This window comes from Plectropomus leopardus, chromosome 13, assembly GCF_026936395.1.
Source record: "Plectropomus leopardus strain MGB_pleo_1.0 chromosome 13, ASM2693639v1, whole genome shotgun sequence".
In the NCBI taxonomy this organism is placed as follows: domain Eukaryota; kingdom Metazoa; phylum Chordata; class Actinopteri; order Perciformes; family Serranidae; genus Plectropomus; species Plectropomus leopardus.
Genome location: NC_142188.1, coordinates 29,677,757 through 29,694,251, shown reverse-complemented (window position 1 = coordinate 29,694,251; position 16,495 = coordinate 29,677,757). Strand labels below are relative to the sequence as shown.

The following is a 16,495-nucleotide window of genomic DNA, read 5'->3' as shown; positions in this document are numbered from 1 at the left end:
AGCGTGTCAGAGTTTAGGAACATGTGCAAAAATTTTAGCTGCACCTTTGTAACGTACCTGTCGAAACTGAGCCTTAAACAATCCTACTTCACTGTCTTTGCTGCACCTGTCTTCAAATGTGGATACTCCTGTTTTTTTCTCTTTCAGTTGTTGATCCTTTCTGTTGTTTTTCAGGTTGGGGAGAACTTTGTTCCACCGCTGCTGGACGCCGTCCTCATCGACTATCAACGCAATGTTCCCGCTGCCCGTGAGCCCGAGGTCCTCAGCACCATGGCAACCATTGTCAACAAGTTGGGGGGGCACATCACCAGCGAGATACCGCAGATCTTTGACGCCGTCTTTGAGTGCACCCTAAACATGATCAACAAGGTAAGACAGTGATGGACGCAGCTTGTGATCTGACAGTTAGGATTCTAAATGGGCTGATCATCATTTCAGCGATCCATTAAAAAAGAGTCTGGTTTACTGTGTGGGTCTGTGTGTGTCGGTTTGAAAGGTTTTTCTAATCGTGATACAGACAGAGATCTTAACATTTCTGTTTTTGATATGTGATATCTAACACTGATAAGTACTTGTCTGATATATTTGACATAATGCAGATCTTTTGCCGCTTCACTGAGCTGATCAAGAACACAAACATCTGAATGAACAGGTTTCATTTACACACAGATAAACAGTCTACACCATGTGGCCTTCACAGCAGTCTGTTCATCAGAGCGCTGTGTTGCACTGATAATGGTTGTCCTCTCTGACATGAGAGGACATTTTCAGTAGAAAACCACGATGAAAATATGTTTTATCAATACAGGAACAGTGTCTTTTAATGACCCACGTTGGGTTACAGCCTATAGGGATATATATATCAATTTCCCCTGTAGTTCTGTATCATTGTCTCAAAGTAGAGTGCAGTTTCCACACACTATTGACTTCATTGGCATGTGCAGTCACTCTTGGGTTTACTAGCAGTCATTTCCTGTCGTGGCTTTCAAGTTTCAGGAAACTGAATTAGATAATCTGTGATATAAATCTATTGATCGTGCTATTGTCTACTGAACTACTGACTACAAAAACTATTGCAGAAAAAAATATGCTGCAGGTAATAACAAACAAAGACAACTGTAAATCATTCAAGTTAGTTTCTCAATTGCTTGTAGGTGTCATCTCTGAATCTATGATGCAGACTATTCAGAGCCTGCAGACAGACTGCAGAGCAAGTCTCCCCATGCTCTACGTTTGTTTGCAGAAAATGAATGAATGGATGGATGGATTTTTTGCATGTTTCTAAAATATATATCTATTGATGCTTAGTACAGTCAGACTCCACTCCTTGATTTCATGCATATGACAAACCTCACCCCTGTGTACAAGGACGTCAGTTTGTTTTCATAAGTAAAGAACAACATTAAAGGTTTGAGGTTATTTATTATCAAATGAACAACAATTTCAAGAGCAGTCATTGCCACCGAAAAACTTGTTTCACTGACTTTTGTGAAATCACTCAAGTAGAAACACATATAGAGAAATTGAATATAAGAGTATAAAGTAGTGCGAGTTAAAATAAACGATAAAACATAAGTAACGTGAGGTAAGTGATATAAATCAGTCAGTAGTTGCATGATTTCTATAAAATGGAAGAGGAATGCACTGAAGTGAAAAAGAGAGACTTCAGGAACTCTACCTAAAACAATAAAGAATACCATTTTGAAAAGTAAGGGGGACATCCTCTGTGTAAGTTGTTATCTAAGTCTGTCTAAATACAGGCCACACTGATCTGACTGTAGATTGAATTACATAGTCATATTTAAACAACTTGTTTTTGTGATTTCTTTTCCCTGATAGAACTTCGAGGAGTTTCCAGAGCACAGGACCCACTTCTTCTACTTACTCCAAGCTGTAAACTCTCACTGCTTCCCGGCATTCCTCGCCATCCCTCCCGCCCAGTTCAAACTGGTGCTGGACTCCATCATCTGGGCCTTCAAACACACCATGAGGAACGTAGCTGATACTGGTGAGGCTGCAGACACGCCCACTCGTTGTACTACATGCATTAATGTTCATATTGAGCAAAAAACGCCTCGAGCATGAACACTTAACACTTTAAAACAATCTGGGTCTTGTGTTTAATCGTGTCAGGAGGACAGAGTGTATCACAGGTGCGGACGATCTTCAAACAACAAAAAGACATTTTTGTTGCCTAGGCAGAAATGTTCCACTGCAGATGCACTGTGATACACTGTGTGTTACCTCGGAGATGTTCAGAAGCAGTCGCTGGTAGTTTCATGTCAGTAGAGCTTTTATTCTCTGCTTGAACCCAATTAGGACCGACCGAACGGGTTCAGGCCGAGCGGTAATTTGTCACCATTCCCTCTGGCTTTAATCGGCTTCTTGCCAAATTAATGTTTGTTTATTTATTTATTTTTTAAATAACTGTTGTAAACTGCTCATGCTTAAATGGCACTTTGGCAGGCTTTTGAATGGACTGAATCAAGAGGAAAAGAGAGAGAAAGAGGGTGGAGAGAGGGAAAGCGACGAAATGTGGAGAACTGAGGAAGAGAAGGAAGGGGGGTTTGCAAGGCAAGATGGTTGGCAGTTTCTGCTTCTGCCTTCAGTGGAAGAGATGTGCATAACATGCAGTTGAGTGGTGATCTACATCTGCGTGCTGCATCACCCTCACCATGCATACCAGCGCCTGCTTTGCTGAACCTGTCATGCACAAGATGACAGACTAACAGAAGGAAGAGAAGAAGGACAAGTGGTGCGAGGAAACACTCCAGCCCTTAGCTTGTAATACATGTTTTAATATCAAAAAGTAGTCATTTTATAATATATAAAATGTAATATACTGTAGGCCTATTTTTTCAGTAAAAATTCAGGATTTTAATCGGGCCCGGGCCCAAAACTGCTACCGTGGCTCGGGCTTGGGTTCATGTAGGGTCGGGCCTATTTTTTTGGGCTCACTCTAAGCTTTACTTGTCAGATCGTTTTTCTGGCCGTGTAATCAAGTTCAGGTATCGTGTTCCTCGTGTGAGGAAGTTTGAGCTGAGCAATGTTTATGAAGCTGAGGTGGAACTTCTGCTGTTCCAGGTCTGCAGATTCTGTACACGCTGCTGCAGAACGTGGCCCAGGAGGAAGCAGCCGCCCAGAGTTTCTACCAGACGTATTTCTGTGATATCCTACAACACATCTTCTCTGTGGTCACTGACACATCGCATACTGCTGGTGAGTTTAAACACACGTGTAAGCCGTGGGGAGACCTGAACACTCAGGTACAAACATCTTTTACAGATGAATAATTGAAGTTTCCTTAGTAAAAGGTTGTGTGTTGGTGTGTGTGCTGCAGGCCTGACGATGCACGCGTCCATCCTGGCCTACATGTTCAACCTGGTGGAGGAGGGGAAGATCACCACAGTGCTAAACCCCGCCAGCCCCACCAACAACCAGGGCTTCATCCAGGAATACGTGGCTAACCTGCTCAAGACTGCCTTCCCCCACCTACAAGAGTCAGTATCAACACGCACAAACTCACACTCTTTGTGTCGGAGTAAAACACACATTTGTTAACATCACTGCGAATGTGTGTGTGTGTGTTAGTGCTCAGGTGAAGGTGTTTGTGACCGGCTTGTTCAGCTTAAACCAGGATATTCCCGCCTTCAAGGAGCACCTTAGGGACTTCCTCGTCCAGATAAAGGTGAGGTTTTCAGACTGTGCCATCATACACAATGCTCCTCTCACTCAGAAATCACTTTTCACAGCATCAGCTGCTGCAGGTGTCAACATGAATTAGAAAAGAGCAAGCAGATCTTGTTTTTGTTTTGTTTGTGTCATAAATTCATTCTAGCACCTTGGCTGGGTCCAGACTGTCGAATTTGCCCACTCCATCAAGTTGATTCATTCGTCAGCATTATGACTTGAAAAAGCTGTTCCTGGTTTGAAATTACAAAAAAAAAAAAAACATTCAAAAAAAAAATAAACATCCGATGAGCAATTAGCCCAAATATTATCTTATCAACTTATTGTATGATGTACTGACATAACTTAGAGATTACCTCAATATGTCACCCTACATTTTAGCCAACATATTGCCAGAATAAACAGCAGTGTTTTGCCGATCATTTTGAGACTTTGACACAGCATTTCTCACCTTTTTTTTCTCCATTGCGCCAAAGAAAAATAAAACGCTGTTAAGATGACACAGCATAGTTTACCGGTAGCCTGCAGCTGCACTTTCGGGGTGGAAGAGGCGCAGTCCTGATGGGTGTTAGCTTACCAACCAGAGTGAACCTTTAACCTTCCACACCTTCATTCTCTGTAAATCCACCAGCAAACCTCCTGCCTCCTCTGCTCTCCGTCCTCGGCTGCTGACTGCTGCACATCAGCCCGATATCTGAGAAAACTGCAGTTTTGTTCTTGTTGGCCAAATTTTATATTAAGCCTCAAACTAAGTCATTGAGGGCTGCTCGTATAAAAGAACTTTAATTTATACTTTTTTGTTTACATTAACAATAGTTAATATTTAAAAAATATATGTCATTTTTTTATATTCAAATTCCAGTGTCTTAATATTGTTAAGAATTTATAGTTCATTGGTCTTTGAAAAGGTGTACTACTTGCATCATTATGCGATTTATATTATCATTATGTCAGTGGCATAAAATGGTCTCAAACTGATAACACTGTTAGTCCCAGTTATTTCTGGGGCAAGATATGGTCCAACAGAAGCAGTGATGGTGACAGGCCTAATCAGCACCACGGTTGTGACAAATGCTGTTGTCAAACTGCACGCTGAAACCAAGAAATAACTACAAAGGCGAGCACTGAAGGCAAGAGGGATGCTGCTATCAAGGCTGTTTGTTACTGTCACGTCTTCTCAATATCGCCCAACGTTGTAGTTAGTTTTTACATCAGTGTGGACATGAAATAATGTTAGTTTCAGGCAGATATGTTTGTCTCTACTGATTGGTTAGAGCATTGAATCCCTCTTCCCCTTGTGAATACAATATCAGACTGAAGATTGAGACGAAATGCAACGAGTTGACAACTCTGCCTGATATTCGGAAACCTTATTCCTCCTCTAAGGGGCGAAACAAGATAAACACAAAAGCCAAAGCTTCTACTGCTTCTACTGAGTGTTAATTGAACATAGTATATGTGAAAAGTCTCCGTGTGTGTTTGTTTGCTGATGAGCTGAACTGAACGAGGCCCTGCATGCCTCCGGCTTTGCTGTTTGTCGGCGCTGCGCGGGCTTTGTCTCTGGTCACAGAGGTTATCAGGGAGCACATAGTTAGCTGCTTAGCTGTTGTTTCCAGAAATAACACTTTCCTGCATGGTCAGGTTATTCTGCTAAGTATATGGAAGGTCTGCCGCTGCTGTGCCAGCTTATTGTTGGAATAAAACTGTGTATGATGATGTGAGGCTCATGTGTTAGTGTTTTTTTTTTTTTTTTTGGTCCACAGTTATCAGCTATCAGGCTCGGTGGATTTTACGGTTGTTATTTTTTCAGACTGTAATCTTAAAATCTGAGATCAAACTGAGCTTTTGAAATCGAGGCTAAAATAATTTGTTTATCGAATTTGTTCTCAGCAAATCAAATTATTTTTCATAATTTTGATACTTGGATTCCTTCCTTATTGAGCAAAAATGCAAAACATTTGTTTGGTGCATTTTTCTCTGGTTGAAATTGTTTTAAATTCACTATATTTGCACATTTCATTTTACCTCTGGGAAGTTTACAGTCCTGGCAATTTTCAAACTAAAAGATTTCGCAGTTAATAAAAAAAATGAACTGATAATGAAAAACATCAAAAGTTAGGGTTTCTACAGTCATAGAGACCCAAAATCACATTTATCGTGTTTTCCAGGCTTGGAAAAGTAATGGAAAATGGAGTTTTGTTGTGTATGCTAAAATTGTTTCAGTAATATTACGTGGATACTGGGGTTGCACATTGAAAGCACCTTCCATAACTGATTAATTGGTAAAATTAACGATCAGTTATTATTTTGAAAAAAAAACCCCAGCTTTGCTTATATTAAACAAAACCAAATACGTTTTTATCCTCAGTCAAAGCTCACAGCAACATATTGCAAATATTTTGAAAGCACATGACAACCTTTCAATTTATGTATTAAATTTCAATTCTGAACGACTGATTAATCGATCAAGTATCTGTTATCATCTCTAGTGGATACTCGTCCATGTAATGTAACATAACAGCAAATGTATTCTCTAACATGCATGGATGCGTAACGGTTTGTCACATACGTTTCTTTATATTTTGCCTGTGTTTTGTCTCTCCATGTGTGCGGGCGAGCAGAAATCATCTTAGAGTAGTTTGAATATGATGTGTTTGGAAAAACGCCAGGCAGGTGGGGCCAGAAAACAAACAAAAAAATATGTTATTATCAGTCCTTGAAAAGTTGTGAACTTTTATCCATTAAAAAATGTGTGGTGACCGTGTGAGTTGCAGCCTCAGGATCTTGCACCGGGATCAGCGAGTGTAGTTAGCAGATAGATGGAGGTGTAGTCTGTCTTTCTAACAGCAGCTCTTCTGTTTTCTGCTGCTTCTTCAGGAGTTTGCAGGCGAAGACACCTCAGACCTGTTCCTGGAGGAGCGGGAGGCGTCACTTCGTCAGGCCCAGGAGGAGAAACACAAGATCCAGATGTCAGTCCCGGGCATCCTCAACCCGCACGAGATCCCCGAGGAGATGTGTGACTGAGCAGCAGCTCCACCAAACTGTACAGTACTCCAACAAACCAACACACAAACAAACAAACAAACAAACAAACAAACCCTAACCACAGCAGACACAACAAAACCCAAGAGAGGCACTTGAGTGTGGCGGGAGGCCGCTCACCCTCTGCAGAGCGCGTCGTCCCGTTGGATGTTTGTTGACCAAAACAATGCCAACAATATGTAAATGATTACCGCGTCACCCTGTGGCCCTTTTTACATAATCTGCGTTTTCTATGGAGACTTTTTGTGTAATATCTTTCCAGAACTGTTAATCTAAGCTTATGTTTTGTTGGTCTCTGGCCCAGTCAAGACCTGCATGAAGACGTTGTAACGATTAGACAACTTAACCATCTTGTTTTTTGTTCTGTTCCCTCCATGTTTTTCCCAGTTCTTCCCATTTTTTTCCCCATATAATTGTTTATATATAAATATATTATATATACAGTCCGAGCAGGGTTTTTGTGAAAAACGGCATATGTGTCAAGTGGGCATAGAGGCTTCCAGACCTGTGGCGTGACAGACAGGAAGTGGTCTTTTAGTGGCACACGCACCGCTTGTTTGGTGCCCCACGGCATTGTGGGAGAATGTGAATCTAATGGATAATGAATGAAGGCCGAGAGATGCTGCGTCACGGATCAGCATCTGTTGCTCATGAGTTCTGCTTCACCTAAAAAAAAAAATATTTTTTTTTTTAATAGGGAAAGCAAAACTGAATCTGTGCATATCATCCCAATTGTATAGCATCTTTAATACCATGGGAACATTTTTTTTCCTTTTATTCTATTGTTTCTTTTTGTTGTGGGTGTGTGCGCGTGTGTGCTGTCGCCTAGTCGACATCAGCGTTTTGTTTTCCTCTAAGAGGATTGTTGCTCATTTGTGAGCCTTCATTAATGGGATGTTTTAAGGAAGTGGCGAAGGTATTTATGGGTTCTTAGTTGGTTGCATCTTTATAACAACTCCTGTTTAACTCAGATGGCTTTCCAGATTTTGAATTGTACTAATTTAGATTGTTTACCATGCAGTAGTGCTTCAAGACACTACCTTTAGAGCAAAATGAAAAAAAAAAATAAAACTGGGTTTACATTTAATTTTTTGGCATTTTTTTCAGTTGTACCTGTTTGAGTTCTGTCCAAAAACACAAAAGGCTTTTTGTCCGGAGAGCAAATGAATTGCCAACGAGTTTAATTAGGAAAAGAATGTATAAATCCAAATAAGTACCCAATCTCTAATGGCAAATTTCCCTTCTCAAGGTGTTACATTTGTTGTGAACTTTTTGAACTGATTAAAGTTGAGAATTTTATAACCCTGCCTTCGCTCCCATTTCTTCATTCCACAGCAACTAAAAATGCTAAAGTCCTCCCAGTCCACTCAGAAAGGTGTTTTGTAACTCCAATGGACGATTAAGCTCCACTTCGAATATAAAGGAGATGGAATTTCAACAATTTCTAACAATTTAATTGGCCATAAAGTGTTTAGACTGTTTATTTACTGCTCTGTGAAATTAAAGTCAGAGCCCTGCATGCTTTATATTTAAAGCATTTATATACATTAACTGAGTGAACCAGTGGGAACAACTTACTGTACATTTCTGTTATTTGGTGTGTCGCTTCTTAAACTCTTAGAAGGTACTGAATTTATTAATGACGGTGTAAATAAGTCATTTCATCACGATACAATATTCTATCAATTTTTTTGAACACCGATTTGATAATCACTGATATCACAAAGTCTGCTATGATACGATTCGTTTCAGTTCGGGGTCCTCTGATCGATATGAGGGGATGTCAGTAAATGTCCTAATTGTCTTCCTCTTGTCTCCTTAGCATTATCGGCCTGGTGCTATACTGCCAGCTCAGTTTGAACTTCTAGGAGGCAGGTGAGCTTGGAAGGAAATCAGGAGAGGGGAATTTTACAAAGATGTATTCTCGAGATGTCGATGTGTATGGATGTTTTCACTTTACGTAGATGATATTGGATTGTTGATCACTGAATCGATATATCAGCTCAGAATGATATATCATTACACCTGTATTCGTTAGTCTAAAGATAAAGCCTAAATTGATATTGAAATGTCTTCAATCAATATTTCAAAAGTCATAAAAGACGTAATTCAAGTCAATTTAATTCAATTTTATTTATAAAGCCCACTATCACAAAACACAGTTTGCCTCAGAGAGCTTTACAGCATATGACATATGACAACTACAAAAAATATAGTTTTACTTTTTTTTTTAACCACAAATGCAGTGTATTTATGTCCCTTCTCTTATGTAATCCTATATAATAATTTTAAGCACGCCTGAAGTGATTGAGCCTACTGATAATATAGCCACAGTCTTTCGCTTGTCTGTTCATTTATCATCAAATTCAAATAGAAGTAAGCTTGTATAACTCCTGAATTTTTCCCCCATGTCCCGTTGAGTATATACCGCTTGAAATTCCTCATAGAGCTCCATCAGCAGTTTTTGTTCAGCTGCTGCGACTCATTTGATCGTCTTTTCGTCCGTCCACTCATCTGGGCTTCTTATGCACCCTGTGTGAGCACATGGAGAGGCTCTGCAGCCTGTCTGTAATCAGCCTTGATTAGATGAGGCTTTGAGTTAGTGGAACGACTTGAAGCTTATTTGAGGGATGGCACTACTTTAAACTGGGCATTTTCAGGTGAGCTTGGCTTAAAAGTGCTGAAAATCGAAAAAAATAAATAAATAAATCGTATAGAAAACTATACTTTTTTTCTGTAACATCATTTGAAATATATGCAGTTATAATTATTGGAAGTTTAGTTTGGACATGTCTTGCCAATTTCCTAATTCTCTGCCATGTTTACAAAAGAAATCAAACCCAGATGCCCAGATTTCAAAGTGTTTGCTCGTCACACAAAAAAACGGATGCCGATCCAGTTTTAAAAGGGTTAAAAAGCAGTCTTTAGAAATCTAAAATCTAATTTGCTTTAAGCTGTTGGAACCCTAAACTAGGTGTGGTGCTGCTCTCAGTACAGTGAAAATTCTTGATCCAGACCCACACCGGGACTGCTCTGACCCGAGCTCAAACTCACTGCTCTCACACACATAAATCCTGAAAGGAAAGGTAGATGATGATGTTGATGGATGTCATCTGTCACACACACAGTATTCCTGTGGCATCTGGCCATTTCCGCTCAGATCTCTCTGGCCAAGGTTGATGCTGTGTAAACCGAGCCCACCAGTAATCCCTGTGAACACGCTGGTATTACATTAAAGGTTATGATGACGCCCTGACACTGAAAGTCGAAACACTCGTCTGATGCAACCTGTCAGCTCTGATGCAACCAGAGAGGAAACTGCCGGAGTCTCACCATCGGACTCTGAATTCTGCATCATTCTGCATAGAATAAATAAAGTGCTCACTTTGGTTGATGCGGGATGCAGGAATATAACTAAGTACATTTACTCAAGTACTTGGGTTTTTGAATCTTAAGATTTTTGTTAGAAAAGAGTTTATAAGTTAAATTACCAAACAGTTTTTTGGCCCCAGATAAGTGAGCGACGATGGATGGAGGGAGGTCTTTTTTTTCTCGCTGGTTTTTAATAATTTGGTGTTTTAGGTTTTTTTAAAAAATATTTCTTAAAAAAGTTAAATAATTTTTCATTTTTGAGGAGGGGGTCTTTTTGCTTCTTTTTGTAATAATTTTGAGGGGTTTTGTTTGGTGTTTTTATTTTTTATTTTTTCTTTTAGTAATTTTGAGGTTTTTGGGGTGTTCTTTTTTTTCATTAATGGTTTTGTGTTTCAGTGTGTTTTTTCTATTTTGTTTTTAAATAATTTTGAGTTTATTGTGTGTCTGTCACCATATAATATGATTTCAAGTGGTCTTTTCTTTTTTTAAATTATTCTTAGGGGTGTTTTTTTTAGGGTGTGTTTTCGTATTCTTAAAAAATTTTTTTTTTTGCATTGGGTACTTTTACGATAAAGACTTTAAGTACATGTTCATGATTATACTTACTTTTACTTAAGTAACATTTTCAATGCAGGGTTTTTACTCGTTACAGTGGCATATTAATACTTAATACTCAATACTGAAGGATCTGAATACTTTGTCCACCACTGATGTCTGTTCTGGGTCTGATAATGTTTTATGTCAACACCTGGACAGAGGCCACTTGTTATGGCTGCAACACACCTGTAAAGTGCTGCCTTTGCCAACTTTAGTGCTTCAGCTTAATGTGGGCATAGTTTTTTGGAGTCAGCATCTCCTTCTGGTAATTACTCCTTCATATGTTTGCTTTGGTGCTTTCATATCTAACCACCTCACTGGGGCTATAACTCAGTCCGGCTGTAACTGGACCCCCCCCCCCCTTCCTTTCCTGACCCAGATCCAGAGATCTTCAGCCATTCTTGGCATCCGCTGTCGAGGAGTAGAGGGAACAGCTGGGGTAGCCCCCGCCCACCCACCACCTTCCCAAAAAGATACAAAAAAATCCCAGCTCTACACCTCCTCATGCCCAGCTCTGTGTCTCTGCTGTGGGCAGGAAGAGTTATTTATACCCCTGTGAGTAAGTTGGACAGGAAGAGCCAGGTTAGCACACCCGCTGGACAGCGCCTCTCCAACAGAGAGGGTGGTTGGCCCTCTACCCAGCGGCACATACCAGCCCTCTGCCCAGCACTCTCACACTGTTTCTACTAAATGAACCAGTTCCAGTCTTTCGGGCGAGAGAAAAAGGCCCACTAAGGACAAATTTAAACAGTAAAAGGAGTATAGACAGCTTTTTTCATGTAAATTTAATTTTACTCTCATAAAATTCTTGGATGTCATCTAGCAGTGACTTGGAGCAGTGGTGACAGGTTGTGGTCAAACTGGGGCAAAGTTGATCATTAAGAGCTCAGTAACTCCCCCAGGTAATACTGCCACCCAGTGGAAAGAAACCAGAGCACAGGGTTCCCACAGCCAAAACACCTTAGATTGTAGAATTTTTTAACAGTTTTTAATGCCGCTTAAAATATAATTTAACACCATATAGTGTAGTATATCATAACATATGTCAAAGTATTGCATGTAACACACATTTCAAAGTACAATATGTCAAAAACTCTGTATAAAAAGTCAAAAAGAAGTCATAGTATAGTATGTGGTAAAAAAAAACTTATAAAAAATGACATGGTATGGTCACTCATCCAAAAATCATAGTATAGTATGTCATCTAAAAATCATCCAAAAACATCATTAAAAGCACACATCGACATAGTATAATATGGTGAAAAATGTCAAAATATGACATATAAAAAAGGGCTGAAAACAACAAAGAATACCATGATGAGTCATGTCATAGTATAGCATGATGAAAAAAAACAAACTAAAATATCATTTTAAAGCACTTTGAAATTTCAGCCAAAATCGACGTAGTATAGTATGTCGAAAACTGTCAAAATATGACATGTCAAAAAAAGGGCTGAAAAAAACATAAAATTGCAATTCAAGTCATGTCATAGTATAGGTGATAAAAACAGCCTAAAACATCATTTTGAAGAACTTTGAAAAATCAGCCAAAATTGGCATAGTTTAGTATGTCGAAAAATGTTAAAACATGACATGTCAAAATAAGGGCTGAAAACAATCTAAAATAGCATTTCGAGTCAAAAACATCATTAAATAGCACATTGAAAAAATGGTATGTATGTGTATGTGTATATGTATATAGTATGTCGAAAAATTTCGAAATAGGACATGTCAAAAAAGGGATGAAAACAACATAGAATTGCATGTCGAGTGATGTCATAGTATAGCATGTTGAAATAACAGCCAAAAACATTAAACAGCGCATTGAAAAAATGGCCAGAATCGACATAGTATAGTATATTGAAAAAATTCGAAATATGGCATGTCAGAAAAAGGGCTAAAAAAAAAAAAAATAGCATAGTATAGTATACAGTGGGACAAAAAAGTATTTGGCACCCATGATTCTGCAAGTCGTCCCACTTAAAAAGATGAGGTCTGTAATTTTCATCATGAGTATACTTCAACTGTGTGAGACAGAATGTGAAAAATAAATCCAGGAAATCACATTGTATGATTTTTAAACAATTTATTTGTATAATCGTGCAGAAAATAAATATTTGGTCAATAACAAAAGTTCAGCTCAATACTTTGTAATGTTACTTTTGTTGGCAATGACGGGTCAAACGTTTCCTGTAGGTCTTCACCAGGTTTGCACACACAGTAGCTGGTATTGTGGCCCATTCTTCCATGCAGATCTTCTCTAGAGCTGTGATGTTTTGGGGCTTTCGCTGGGCAACAACGACTTCCAACTCCCTCCACAGATTTTCTATTGGGTTGAGGTCTGGAGACTGGGTAGGTCACTCCAGGACCTTGAAATGCAGCTTACGGAGCCACTCCTTCGTTGCCCGGGCACTGTGTTTGGGATCATTGTCATGCTGGAAGACCCAGCCACGTTTCATCTTCAATGCTCTCACTGATGGAAGGAGGTTTTTGCCCAAAATCTCACCATACATGGCCCCATTCATCCTTCAAACAGATCAGTCGTCTTGTCCCCTTTGCAGAAAAGCAGCCCCAAAGCATAATGTTCCCACCGCCATGCTTCACTGTGGGTATGGTGTTCTTGGGATGCAACTCGGCATTCTTCCCCCTCCATACACGGCGAGTGGAGTTATTACCAAAAAGTTCTATTTTGGTCTCATCTGACCACATGACATTCTCCGAATCCTCCTCTGGATCATCCAGATGGTCACTGGTAAACTTTAGACGGGCCTGAACATGTGCTGGCTTAAGCAAGGGGACCTTTTTGGCGCTGCAGGATTTTAATCCATGACAACGTAGTGTGTTACTAATAGTAACCTTTGTTACTGTGGTCCCAGCTCTCTTCAGGTCATTGACCAGGTCCCCCCGCGTAGTTCTGGGCTGATTCCTCACTGTTCTCAAAATCATTTGTACCCCACGAGGTGAGATCTTGCGTGGAGCCCCAGGTTGAGGGAGACTGTCAGTGATCTTGTATTTCTTCCATTTTCTAATTATTGCTCCCACAGATCTCTTCTCAACAAGCTGCTTGCCTGTTGTAGACTGGCTCATCCCAGCCTTGTGCTGGTCTACAATTTTGTCCCTGGTGTTTTTAGACAGCTCTCTGGTCTTGGCCGTGGTGGAGGTTGGAGTCTGACTGTTTGAAGGTGTGAACAGGTGTCTTTTATACAGATAACGAGTTCAAACAGGTGCCATTAATACAGGCAACGAGTGGAGGATAGAAGAGCTTCTTAAAGAAGAAGTAAAAGGTCTGTGAGAGCCAGAATTCTTGCTTGTTTGTAGGAGCCAAATACTTGTTTTGCGCAAGAATTTACAAATAAATTGTTTAAAAATCATACAATGTGATTTCCTGGATTTTTTCCCATTCTGTCTCACATAGTTGAAGTGTACTTATGATGAAAATTACAGACCTCTCATCTTTTTAAGTGGGACAACTTGCACAATCAGTGGCTGGCAAATACTTTTTTGCCCCACTGTAGGTAATGACCAAAACAACCAAAAACATCATTTTAAAGCACTTTGAGAATTCAGCCAAAGTTGACATAGAATATGACATGACAAAAACAGGGAAAACAACAACATAAAACAACATAAAATAGCATTTCAAGTCATATCCTGGTATAGGAAATGAAAAAAGTGCCAAAAACATAATTTTAAAGAACTTTGAAAAATCTGCCAAAATGGTCATAGTATAATATGTTGAAAAATCAGTCAAAAACATCATTAAACAGCATGTTGAATAAACTGCCAAAAGCGACATAGTATAGTATGTCCAAAGATTAAATATGACATGTCAAAAAAGGGCTGAAAATAAAATAGAACTGCATGTCGAATGATGTCATAGTATAGCATGGTGAAAAAAACCCAAACACATAATTTTACAGCACTTAAAAAAATCGGTCGAAACTGACATAGTATAGTTGAAAAATGTCAAAATGTGACATGTCACAGGCTAAACATCGTACTTGTAGTATAGCATGTCGAAAAATGTGAAAATATGACGCCAAAAAAACAGCTGAAAACCTCATAGTATAAAATACTAAGACACGTCATAGTATAGTATGATGAAAATACGGTCAAAAACATCATAATATAGTATGTCGGAAAAATGGCAGAAAATGTCATAGTATGTTGAAATATGTCAAATATGACATATCCAAAAAACAGCTGAAAACAACATATCATAGCATGTCAATACACATCATAGTATAGCATGTCGAAATATGTCAAAATATGACGTCAAAAAAACAGCTGAAAACCACATAGTACCACATAGCTGATGTTCAGGTCCCACTTGAGGTTCTGGGTGATGGTGGTCCCCAGGCGGCACAAAGACACAGCATTGCAGAGGGTGATGGCCGCAAACTTTCTGAAATCCACAACCTTCTCCACCGTCTTCAGAGCATTAAGCATTAACCTCTAAGTTGTTCTTAGATAGTATAGTATGTCGTCCAAAAATCATGAAAATGACATAGTATAGTATGTCATCATAAAAATCATGAAACTGACATAGTATGTCATAATCATAAAAAAATAATAAAAATCATTTAAAAAAATGACAGTGTGGTATGTTGACATTGTTTAAGATGTTGTCCAAAAATCATAAAAACATCATACTATAGTATGTCCTCCAAAAATCCTGAAAAGGGTCATAGAAAAGTATGATGTCCAAACATCATTAAAAACATGATAGTATAGTATGTCGTCCAAAAATCATCAAAGACACCATAGTATAGTATGTCATCCAAAATTAGTAAAAGAAGTCATAGTATAATATGCATTCTAAATATCATAAAAAAAACCATCATACTACAGTAAAAACTGCAGCGTGAGTTCGACTCCGGCCTCTGCTGCATGTCATCCTCTCTCTCTCCCCCTTTTCACACTTGTGCTGAAAAGGGGAAAAAAACACCATACTATAATATGAATTCTAATTCTAATTCTCATCAAAAATGTCATACTATATTATGTCATCGTCCAAAAATCACAAAAAAACACATGAATTCCAAAATTCATAAAAAAATCTCATGGTATAATGTTGTGAAAAACTAAATTTATCATGTTGTCCAAAATAAAAATAAACATTATAGTATAGCATGTCATACAGGAATTTTTAAAAAATTCATAATATAGTATGCCAAATCACAAAAAACAACAGTTAGTAAAGTAGTAGTATATTATAAAAGTCATAGTATATTACCTCAAAAGTCATACTGTAGTATGTCATAAAAAATGTATAGGTCATGTTATAGCATGTCATAAAAAATGTCCATAGTACATACAGTAGTAGTAAAAAATGTCATAGTATAGTATGTCATAAAAACATGCTGTAGTATTTTTTAATGTAAAAAAAAGTCATAGTATAATATGCCATCAAAAATGTCAGCATTCTATGTCAAAAAGTCAGTTTAGGTTGTCATAAAAATGTAATTATAAAGTATTTCATAAAAAAATGTCACAGTATATTATGTCACAAAAAAGTCAGTATTGTATGTCACAGTATTTTCTGTCAGGAAAGATGTCAAAGTGTAATATGTTAAAAAACAATGAAATATGTCATTGTAATATATCATGCATAAAAATATGTATTAAAAAAAGACGCTACCATTTCTTTTGAGAATGTACAATGCGATGACAGAAAAACGTACAAAAAATGTATTTAGGCCCTGCTAATACCAATTAAGGCCTTATTTTAAGATGAATGAATTTAATGCCTTTTTTAATGATTTTTTAAGGATCTGCAGGAATCCCTGAAAAC

At 38.5% G+C, this 16,495-nt stretch overlaps 1 protein-coding gene across 2 annotated transcripts in view; it reads left to right on the top strand.

The window, feature by feature from the left end:
* The window catches only part of xpo1b (exportin 1 (CRM1 homolog, yeast) b), a 34,751-nt gene extending 26,712 nt beyond the window's left edge, over positions 1 to 8,039 (top strand). For both annotated transcript variants that reach the window (XM_088086307.1, XM_042501961.2), the window contains exons 20-25: positions 175 to 369; positions 1,840 to 2,008; positions 3,085 to 3,219; positions 3,341 to 3,500; positions 3,592 to 3,688; positions 6,568 to 8,039. In XM_088086307.1, coding sequence (XP_087942433.1) covers positions 175 to 369; positions 1,840 to 2,008; positions 3,085 to 3,219; positions 3,341 to 3,500; positions 3,592 to 3,688; positions 6,568 to 6,714 — 903 coding nt within the window. In that variant the 3' untranslated portion in view covers positions 6,715 to 8,039. The remainder of the gene's footprint in view (positions 1 to 174; positions 370 to 1,839; positions 2,009 to 3,084; positions 3,220 to 3,340; positions 3,501 to 3,591; positions 3,689 to 6,567) is intronic.
* Positions 8,040 to 16,495: the final 8,456 nt, after the last annotated feature.